General features: G+C 30.3%; 3 protein-coding genes across 3 annotated transcripts; all 3 read right to left on the reverse strand.

Moving 5' to 3' along the window:
- Positions 1-1092: 1092 nt before the first annotated feature.
- LOC105621114 (cytochrome P450 6j1-like) lies at positions 1093-2598 on the reverse strand. The gene has a single exon (XM_012202585.1). It carries the CDS (start codon positions 2596-2598, stop codon positions 1093-1095), a length of 1506 nt encoding a protein of 501 aa, XP_012057975.1.
- Positions 2599-4572: 1974 nt separating this feature from the next.
- On the reverse strand, positions 4573-6075 carry LOC105621115 (cytochrome P450 6j1-like). The gene has a single exon (XM_012202586.1). It carries the CDS (start codon positions 6073-6075, stop codon positions 4573-4575), a length of 1503 nt encoding a protein of 500 aa, XP_012057976.1.
- A 2807-nt stretch (positions 6076-8882) lies between these two features.
- On the reverse strand, positions 8883-10388 carry LOC105621275 (cytochrome P450 9e2-like). Its single transcript, XM_012202744.1, has one exon. It carries the CDS (start codon positions 10386-10388, stop codon positions 8883-8885), a length of 1506 nt encoding a protein of 501 aa, XP_012058134.1.
- Positions 10389-11840: the final 1452 nt, after the last annotated feature.

Below are 11840 nucleotides of genomic sequence, written 5' to 3' on the forward strand. Positions count from 1 at the left end.
GGGAGAGAGAGAGACAGAGAGAGAGAAAGAGAAAGAGGGAGGGAGAAGAGAAGGAGATGTGAAAAACGATTATCAAAGTGTAAGTATTTTATTTATTTGCTATTTGCTTGTGAAATTAATCATTCTCGAATCAATCATATCCGGGGCACGAATGGCACCTTCCGTGCGCTATTTTGTATAAACATTTTGTACGTTTTACACAAAAGATATATTCATTTTGATCATATTTCTTTGTTTCAGTGATAGACACGTAATTCATTATTTAGCTTTATCTCACATTTGGTGAAAATAAATAATACATCACATGCACATCGTGCATAAAGCGTGAATATATCTTTTAACTTAAAAAATTTTGCATAGACTTAGGCTTTTTTTGTTAAAAAGTGTGTATATATTTTTATAATTTAATATTTTTTTAAATTAATTGTGTTTATATAATACGATTTTTGTATTAGGATATGAAAATATTAATTTTTTTTTCTAAATCTTTTTTTTAATTTTTGGAATGTGTTACATTCTGAAATACCGAAACAAAACTTACGAAATTTTTAAATAATTAACATTAGAACAAATTTGATTCATTTAAAATATCCATTTAAATATACTTTTGACTATTTCGTATCAAAACAATAGTCAAAGTTAGCAAGAGAGAACTTATTATTGTTTGTTATAAAAATACATTTTTTTTAATTGCAAAAATTCAAGAATTTTAAACTTATTATTTTTTTAAAGTATACAGCAATCTAAGATAAAATTTTTATTTTCTTAATAAACTAAGAATTTACAATTATAACATTTATATAAAAAATATTTTAAAAATTACATAATTCTAATTACGTTGATCTTTTATTTCTGTAAGAATATGATTACACTCTTGTTTATTCCCTTACTTAATTAAGGATTTATGAAAATATTTGCGTAATAAAATACCAAATATCTTTCCAAATTTTATTGCAAGGATGCAATATTAAAACTGACAAGATTTGTTTTTTGAAAAGAATACTATTTTTTAAATGTATTTTTACATAAAAATAAATTACAATCTTTTGTCTTCATAAAAAACATACACGATTAAAAATTAAAAGAAGATATTTAAAGTTGCCTAAAATAGGCCAATATACCGCCTTTTGGTGTTGGTAATATGGTGCCAGGAATGAACTTTAAAGGAATTTGCGTCTTTGGGGACAGTTTCAACTTGTATTTTCTCACAATCATAGCCAAACCTGCTTTTATCTGCAGCTGGGCCATTCTCATGCCTACACATATGCGCGGGCCTTCGCCGAATGGAAGAAAGGTGAATCTATCGATGTTCTGTTTCCTGTCCGAGTTGAATCTTTCAGGATCATATTCTTCCGGATTTTCCCAATATTGAGGATCTTTGTGGAGAGCTTGAACTGGTACAAAAATCTCCATTCCAGATGACACGCGACAGACGACTCCATCAGATCCTTTTAGTTCGAACTCTTCCGTGCATCGTTTCTTCATCAACAATCCTGCGGGTATTAATCTCAGCGTTTCATTAATGACCTGGTCCATGTATGTCATCTCCCTCAAACCTTCATACGTGATTTCACTATTGTATTTGTTGAATACAGATATTACTTCCTCGCGTAATTTCTCTTGTATTTTTGGGTAACGAGCCAAATAAAATCCGACGAAGCTCATAACACTGCTAGATGTTTCGTAGCCGTCGAGAACGAATGACATTGCCTGACCCGTGAGCATTTCATTATCGAATTTATTTCCCTCTGTTCGCTCCAGTTCAGCCATCAAATGGAGGAAGTCGTTTCTAGGTATTCCGTCCTTTCTCCTTTGTTCCATGAGTTCTGCAACCAATGTTCTGAAGAAATTATCGACGTGCTTCGGGATGAGACTTAGTTTGAAGATTTTATTTAACGATGGAATGAGAAATATAAGAGCGAACGCAATTGTACTTCGTTTCGACTGTTTGAAGATGGCTTGTCCGAGTTTTCTAAAAGATACATCTTTTTTGTCATCATCAAAGCAGTATCCATCTACGCCGAAGCCAGCAGCAGCTACTACCTGCGCGGAGTATTTGGAAAATAAGCTCTTCAGTTCAAACTCTATCTCTTTGTTGCTTAACTTTTTGTCCATGTAATTCTCCATCGTCGCACACACTTTTTTCACGCTTTCAAGCAGGATCTTCAGTCGCATACTGGAAAATGCGTATGTCAATCGCTTTCTGCTATTTAACCACTTCTCACCGGAAAGGACAAAGGGATTATATGACAGGAGGCTGTCTGATTCTTTATCAATATGAACAGCATTTTCAGCAAAACTTGAAAAATGTGTTTGCAGCACCACTTTTACTAGTGCCGGTTCGATAATCATTAACGCCGGTGATGTAAAGTCATAGATCCCAACCATGCTGTGACCCTTATTGTCCTTGTAGATTTTGTAACAGAAATCGGCGATGTGCGTCTTCATGCAGATTACCGATAGCATATTACCGAACCCTGGCAAGGCTCCATCTACACACGGAACTCCACGTTTTTGCCAATATTTGTAATTTCGTGTCAGATAAAAGTAAAAGGCTATAAGTGCCCCGAGAATTAGAGACACCAGCACGACGATCATGTTGCTACTCTTGGACAAGAAATAACGCTTGATCGGATAAATTGATGTAGACTTGACCACGTATCATTCAGAACTGCAGGTCGGAATGTAGTGATGTAGCTGAGACTTGATTACATTGATAGCGTTGATAAGTCGGGAGAACGAATGAGACTTCAAAACAGTAATATATGTTGTGTTATTGATGATTCCGCCAAGTGAACTTTATTTCTTCATAAAGTTGTAACTAACATTTTCTCTCTATTGCGAAAACTAAATTGCGAAAACTAAATCCTCATAATCATAATCATTAAAAAGTGAATATAAAAAAATATATTCAGCATATTACAAAATTTTTTAATAATTCATTCTTCTACAGATGCATTCTTCACTTTATTGTCGCTTTCTATGTTTGATATATCTGCATTACATTATACGTACAAAGTTTTATAACAATGTTAAATAAGGAAATAAACTTTTCTTCATTTAACTTTAATTGTTGTTACGTATTTTCTGACTTATTTAGACAAAATAGTAAGAGATAAGTCTAATTATATTAAGATATTAACAATATATTTAAAACTTTTATAATAATAAATTTTGAAAAGCTACACATTGTAATCTTATGCACAAATCTCCGAAAACTCATTCTATAAATTTCAGTAGTTCAATGATGTTATTTTCCATGCTTTTCTATTATTTTGATAAATGAAGCTTTTATGAAGATAAGTATATAGAAGTTCAAGTCAAATTGCAATTCAGCATTACAAATGATGCATAACAGTATCATCATTGAAGTACATTACTGATTATATAATATCATCTAAAATGACAAGTAGAATTCTATGTATTTGTCTGATGCGTGCAAAATAATTCCATGTTAAATATTTCTTAATGATGACGCCATGAGGATGAATGCTAGGATGGAACAGATAAGATATGAAAGTGGGGAGAGAGAAAGAGAAGAAGTGAAAGATTATGAGTATATATTATTTATTTGCTATTTGCTTGTGAAATTAATCATTCTCGGATCAGTCATATCCGGAGCACAAATGGCACCTTCTGTGCGCTATTTTGGAATATTCTATACAAAAAATGTATTCTTTTTGATTATATTTCTTTTGTTTCAAGCAGTGATGGACATGTAATTCATTATTTAGCTTTATCACATTTAGGGAAAATAAATAATACATCACATGCACATCGTGCGTGAAGCGTGAATATATCCTTTAAAAAATTTTGCACAGATTTATGCTTTTTTTGTTAAAAAGTGTGTATATTTTGATAATTTAACATTTTTTTTAAATTAATTGTGTTTACATAATACGATTTTTGTATTATGTGAGAAAATATTTTTTTCTAAGTCTTTTTTTTTAATCTTTGGAATGTGTTACATTCTGAAATACCGAAACAAAACTTACGAAATTTTTAAATAATTAACAATTAACAGTAGAACAAATTTGATTCATTTAAAATATCCATTTAAATATACTTCTGATTATTTCGTTTCAAAACAATAGTTAAAGTTAGCAAGAGAGAACTTATTATTATTGTTTGTTATAAAAATATATTTTTTTTTAATTGCAAAACTTTAAGAATTTTAAACTTATTGTTTTTTTTAAAGTATACAATAATTTAAGATAAAATTTTTATTTTCTTTCTTAAATTCTTATTAAACTAATAATTTACAATTATAATATTTATATAAAAAATATTTTAAAAATTACATAATTCTAATTACTCTGATCTTTTATTTCTGCAAAAATATGATTACACTCTTGTTTATTCCCTTATTTAATTAAGGGTTTATAAAAATATTTGCGTAATAAAATATCAAACATCTTTCCAATTTTTATTGCAAGAATGCATATTAAAACTGACAAGATTTGTTTTTGAAAAGAACACTATTTTTTAAATGTATTTTTACATAAAAATGAATTACAATCTTTTGTCTTAATATAAAAAAAACATACATGATTAAAAATTAAAAGAAAATATTTAAAGCTGCCGAAAATAGGCCCATACACCGCATTTAGGTGTTGGTAATATGGTGCCAGGAATGAACTTTAAAGGCATTTGCGTCTTTGGGGATAATTCTAGCTTGTATTTTCTCACAATCATAGCCAAACCTGCCTTCATCTGCAGCTGGGCCATTCTCATACCCACACATATTCGCGGGCCTTCGCCGAATGGAAGAAAGGTGAATTTATCGATTTGTTTCCTGTCCGAATTGAATCTTTCAGGATCATATTCTTTCGGATTTTCCCAATATTGAGGATCTTTGTGGAGAGCTTGAACTGGTATAAAAATCTCCATTCCAGGTGACACGCGACAAACGACTCCATCGGATCCTTTCAATTCGAATTCTTGCGTGCATCGTTTCTTCATCAACAATTCTGCGGGTATTAATCTCAGCGTTTCATTAATGACCTGGTCCATGTATGTCATCTCCCTCAAACCTTCATACGTGATTTCACTATTGTATTTGTTGAACACAGCTATTACTTCCTCGCGTAATTTCTCTTGTATTTTTGGGTAACGAGCCAAATAAAATCCGACGAAGCTCATAACACTGCTAGATGTTTCGTAGCCGTCGAGAACGAATGACATTGCCTGACCCGTGAGCATTTCATTATCGAATTTATCCCCTTCTGTTCGCTCCAGTTCAGCCATCAAATAGAGGAAGTCGTTTCTAGGTATTCCGTCCTTTCTCCTTTGTTCCATGAGTTCTGCAACCAATGTTCTGAAGAAATTATCGACGTGCTTCGGGATGAGACTTAGTTTGAAGATTTTATTTAACGATGGAATGAGAAATACAAGAACGTACGCAATTATACTTCGTTTCGACGGTTTGAAGATGGCTTGTCCGAGTTTTCTAAAAGATATATCTTTTTTGTCATCATCAAAGCAGTATCCATCTACGCCGAAGCCAGAAGCAGCTACCACCTGCGCGGAGTATTTGGAAAATAAACTCTTCAGTTCGAACTCTGTCTCTTTGTTGCTTAACTTTTTGTCCATGTAATTCTCCATTGTCGCACACACTTTTTTCACGCTTTCAAGCAGGATCTTTAGTCGCATGCTGGAAAATGCGTATGTCAATCGCTTTCTGCTCTTTAACCACTTCTCACCGGAAAGGCCGAAGGGATTATATGACAGAAGGCTGTCTGATTCTTTATCAATATGAACAGCATTTTCAGCAAAACTTGAAAAATGGGTTTGCAGCACCATTTTCACTAGTGCTGGTTCGATGATCATTAATGCCGGTGATGTAAAGTTATAGATCCCGACCATGCTGTGATCCTTATTATCCTTGTAGATCTTGCAATAGAAATCGGCGATGTGCGTCTTCATGCAGATTACCGATAACATGTTACCAAATCCCGGCAAGGCTCCATCTACATATGGAACTTCACGTTTTTGCCAGTACTTATAATTTCGTGTCAGATAAAAATAAAAGACTATAAGTGCTCCGAGAATCAGAGACACTAACATGACAGTCATGTTGCTCCTCTCGTACGACAAGTAATATTTGATCGGATAAATCGATGTGACCCTGACCACATATCATCTACGAATGATCATGATGTGGTAAAATTGATGCTAAAGTACATTGATAACGCAATAAAACGAGCGATATTGAATAAAAATTTGCAATTTATATCGCTAAACTTTATTATATAATATTACTAACATTCTGTTACAATTGTGTAGAAGAAATTGATTTTTATATTATATTATTATAGTCATTAAAGGAAAAAAAACAAATTCAACATGTTTAAAAAATATTCGATCATTTTGTTATTGAATATTTCAATGTGTTGGAAACAAAATGATAAAAATACTTTAATGATGAAATATATGTGTATATAATAGAAGGGATTAATTTGAAAGAATATCATTTTAAATTATTTCTTGTTGCTTACATAACAGTGACATATTGCATTATTCAAGAAAGCATTAATTCAAGAAAGAATGAATTCTTTATCAAGTAAATGAACATGACATCAATTTCGTATAATAAAGACTTATTATATAAAATATATACAGAGATTAGGGATTTACGGATGATAATGCCAAACAATATTTACATAGAAACTAATATTGAAATTTATTAATTATAAAGTATTCTAACATACGTTTCTACTTTTTTATAACAGATCATCTTCATATAAAAATTATAAAATAAAATAAAGCGGATAATATTTAAAAGAATTTTTATTTATAGACATAAAAGATTTATTAGATTGCTGTATTTCATTATCGCTATTTGCTGTATATTTTAAGAGATAGATTAATATTTATATTTCATAAAAAGAGACTAAACTTATTTACATATATTTTATTACATATCAAACGAGACCAAACTTATCTGTATATACTTTTTATTATATATTTTATTATAAATTAAATATTATACAACTATACTTTTAGAATGTTTTACGATTGTATTATATTTATTTAATTTTTATGTATATATATATAGGATTTCTGTTGGTTTTATCGTAAATGCGTATGAATGCTATAAAAAAATGCTGAGATGAGATATGTGAGAGGGAGGAGAAGAAGGAGAAGGATGTCGTAGATGATATCGTGCGACGTTGAAGCATCCGAAGTAATTTATTTATTTAGTGTTTACTATTCTATTTTTATGAAATTCATGCCCTAGTTGCATCCCCAAATATCACTTATATTGTGACTGATTGTCGTTCTAGAATGTGTAAAAATATTTTTTTCTAAATACTTTTTTCTATGATAACAACGTTAAATTGCAACGTTAAATTTTTAAATAAATAGTTTATGATTAATAATAGCACAAATATATCAGTTGTTAAATGTATTTTTGACAATTTTCTAGGAAAATAATAAAATCAGAAGTTGTAAAACTTATTATTATATAACCACTTATTATTATATAACAAACTTATTATTATATAACAAACGAACATATTATAAAGAATTTCAAAATTTTTAATACTTCTTTATTTTTATATAAAAATGCATTATTTGAATGTGGTAAAATTCTTATTTTCTTATTAGATTAAAAACTTATAATTATATTATATACTCACTGCTTTTGCTTAAATGATAACGATATGACACATGAAAAATTTATGGTAAAGGCTTTTTATTATTAAATCAGTAATAACAAATTGGAAATATAAAAATCAACGCTGAACATTTTATTATTGATTAAAAGATGTAACACATACGAAATACTAGTTCTAATGTTAAAATGTGGATATCATTGTAAAAAGTAGGCTTGAAATTTTTTTATAAATATAATTAAATATGAAAAGTCCTATATTCAATCAAAGCAGGATCTTAATGTTTAAATATATTTTGTGTGAATTTATATAAAATGAAAATAGAATTTTTAGTATTTAATTAGATTTATCCTCATTATTTAAATTCATATAATATTTGTTTATAAAGTTACAAACCCAGTGATTTTATCGAGAGTATATAGATTTGATTCAGCATATGCAAAAACTGTCTACATCTCTTGCATTGAGTGTGTCTAGCAGCGTAACTACTCACTAAGTTAAACAGTAATTAAATATGACTGGTTCTTATTTTTAGAACCAACATTTAAATTCAATTGTATAATGAAATTGGTACTCAGTCGCTTAATAAGCAGTTGCGCTACTGGATATACCTATTATTTCAATCGCCACGTGAATGCCATAGGGGAAAGTGTATCGTGTTGTTTGCGAGTTGAAACGTGCTGTACAAGCGTCAAGGACTTTAATTGCGCAAGCGATAACTCATAAAACGCTTTCTACTATTGTGTCCATATGACGATGTAGAAGTCGCTCTAATGACGGAAATAGATCGCTTCTGTGCATACGTTACATGTCAAAATCGCTAATTTTATTTAAAAAATTCAGAGCTGCTCTTATAATTAATATCCATAATTTGTCATTGAAACTATTATATTTTATGTTGTGAATTTTTTATTATGTCTGAACGGAACATCCTATATAAAATATGTTAGAAACGTTGTAAAATTGCAAATATCCTGATCTTTTATTTCTGCAACAAAGATTTTATTCTTTCTTATTTTCTTAATGAATGAAGAACTTTTAAAAATATACGTATAAGAAAATATTTTATAAAAAATAATAAAATTCCATCTTTTTTATTTTTGTGTAAAAATACAGTAATTAAAATAGATTAAATTTGAAAAGAATTTCATTTTTATGTAAAGATTACATAAATATTTCCTTTGGACTTAAAAATTATTTATGACGCTAGAAACTAGATACTGAAAACTAAAAAGAAATTTATTATGAAAAAGATATTTACATTTAAAGCTTCTGAAAATAAACCCACAGTCCTCCTAGAGGTGTTGGTAAAACGGTACCAGGAATTATCTTTAAAGGTATTTGCGTTTTCGGAGATAATTTCATCCTGTATTTTCTTAAAATTACACTCAAAACTGCCTTTATTTGTAGTTGAGCCATTCTCATACCGACACAGGCTCGAGGGCCTCCGCCAAATGGAAGAAACACGAATCGATCGATGCTGTGTTTCCTATCCGAGCTGAATCTTTCAGGATCGTACTCTTCGGGATTTTCCCAATATTGAGGATCTCTTTGCAGACCTTGAACTGGTATTAGAATCTCCATTCCGGGTTCTACACGACAAACAATTCCATCGGATCCTTTCAGTTCGAACTCTTCCGTGCATCGTTTCTTCATAATCACTCCTGCGGGTAATAATCTCAGTGTCTCGTTTAAAACTTGATCCATGTATGTCATTTCTTTCAAGCCTTCATAAGTGATTTCTCCGTTGTATTTATTAATTACGGATAACACTTCCTCCCGTAATTTATTCTGTATTTCTGGATGACGGGCCAAATCAAATCCGATGAAGCTCATGACACTGCTGGTGGTCTCATAGCCGTCGATGATGAACGACATTGCGTGGGCCGTAATCATTTCAAGGTCAAATTTATCGTCTTCCGCTCGCTCCTGTTCGACCATTAAATGGAGAAAATCGTTTCTAGGTATTCCATCCTTTCTTCTTTGCTCCATGAGTTCTGCAACCAGTGTCCTGAAGAAATTGTCTATGTGCTTTGGAATAACACCTAGTTTAAAGATTTTATTTAATGATGGCACGAGAAACGTGACAACAAACACTATTGAATTTCGTAAAGATGGCTCGAAAATGGTTTGTCCAAGTTTTCTGAAGGACATATCCTTTTTCTCGTCATCGAAGCAGAATCCATCAACGCCGAAACCAGCGGCGGCTACTACTTGTGCGGTGTACTTGGCGAACAAGCTCTTCAGTTCGAATTCTGTCTGGTTATTGTTCAGCTTTTCATTCATGTAATTTTCAAATGTTGTACACACTTGTTTGACACTTTCGAGCAGGATCTTCAATCGCATGCTGGAGAATGCGTAAGACAAGCGCTTTCTGTTGTACACCCATTTCTCACCTGTAAGGACGAAAGGATTATGTGAAAGGAGCGGATCTACGTCGGGATTAATATCGATGGCGTTTTCGGCGAAACTTGAATAATTGGTTTGTGTTATTGTTTTTACTAGCTCGGGTTCGAGAATCATCAATGCTGGCGACATAAAGTCGTAGATACCGACCATGCTATGACCCTTGTTATCATTATAGATTTTGCGACATAATTCACTAAGATCCGTCTTCATTAAGATCACGGACAACATGTTACCGAATCCTGGCAGAGCTCCATCCACATACGGAATTCCACGTTTTTGCCAATACTTATAATTTCGCGTCAAGTAAAAGTAAAAGGCTATAAGCGCCCCAAAAATTAGAGACACTAGCACGACAGTCATTTTGTTTCTCTTGGAAGATAAATGACGCTTAGTCGAATAAATCGATGTACTCTTAACTATAAATCGTTCATGACTGATGCACGTTGTGATGCAGCGGAATCGTAGAAGCTATAATAGTGCCAATGATAGCATCAGTAAAATGAGCGAGACTGCGAAACAGTAATAACCTTGCATTGCCATATTTAGCTCCATTAACTTTACTACGACGTAGTATTAAGAAAATGTTTTCCAGTTTAGAAAAGTGGAAGGGAGTTACGTAATTTTTCTTATCAAATATAAAAATATACAAAATACAAATTGCCATTGGCATATCTTTTAGAAAAAAAATAATAAATAACCTTTAAACAGTAAGATTAATTTGTTGTGAAAAAATATTTTCATAATACTATTTTCATTAAAATAAAAATGAATATTTATATGGAAAATATTAAAAAGAAAATTGTTTATAGTGATTATTTAAATTTAATTTACATATTGATAATTCTAGAAATGACGCTATGTTTTCACTTGTGTGACTTCATAATTAAAGAGAATTAATAAAAATTTCGTACTCTAATTTTACACAAAATGATATGGTGAAATCTCATTTTTTAATTTCAAGTTGTACTTTAAATTTCATTCTTTTATATTCATATAACTCTTTAAAAATAATAATATATATTCTTATATTTCGTATACAATTCAATTATTTGAAATCCTTCTTTTCTTAAAAATTTAAATTATTTCAAAAAATTATTTAAAGAAAACTATACGGTCGAAAAATCTGAAAAATTCAAGAATGCCTATTAATTACAAATTTATTCTCAATATTTGATCAAAACCTTGTATTATATGAAAAGACTGAAGAATCTCCTTAACATTTTTTCGCGATTGTACAAACCAAGTTCATCCTTGAAAAAAGAAAATATATTTAAATATCTTTAAATAGTTTTTTAGACTATTTTTAAACTATTTTTATATTGTATTAGAAACAAAATAATAAAAATACTCTAATGAGATGAAATTAATTTACATAAAAGATCAGAAAATTATTTTGAAAAAGATTGCACCATTTATAGCTTATTATTTATTGCTTGTTCAAGCGCTATATATTTTTTAACTTGCAATTATGTGCTATTAAAATAATGTATTTGTATTTGTATTTATATTTATTAATTCTTCCTAACGTCTTAGGATGGCTTTCAATCTACATAATTTCTTCACAATAAATGTATCTTGTTATATATTTTAACGCATATTTTAGCACACATTTTAACATAATAACATTCATTACGCTATGTTACTTCCTATATTATTCAAAGACGTCAGCAAAGTCACTCAGTATGTTAACTCCAATTAAACTAATAACAAAGTCAAACTTATATATATCCGAATGAGCAACAATATCCAAACTCACATATAACTTATATATATATATATATATATATATATATATATATATATATATATATA

The sequence above is a fragment of the Atta cephalotes genome (assembly GCF_000143395.1).
Source record: "Atta cephalotes unplaced genomic scaffold scaffold00032, whole genome shotgun sequence".
NCBI lineage: Eukaryota > Metazoa > Arthropoda > Insecta > Hymenoptera > Formicidae > Atta > Atta cephalotes.

Coding starts and splice junctions, on each gene's coding strand:
- LOC105621114 (XM_012202585.1), bottom strand. CDS start 2,598: ATGATCGTCGTGCTGGTGTCTCTAATTCTCGGGGCACTTATAGCCTTT.
- LOC105621115 (XM_012202586.1), bottom strand. CDS start 6,075: ATGACTGTCATGTTAGTGTCTCTGATTCTCGGAGCACTTATAGTCTTT.
- LOC105621275 (XM_012202744.1), bottom strand. CDS start 10,388: ATGACTGTCGTGCTAGTGTCTCTAATTTTTGGGGCGCTTATAGCCTTT.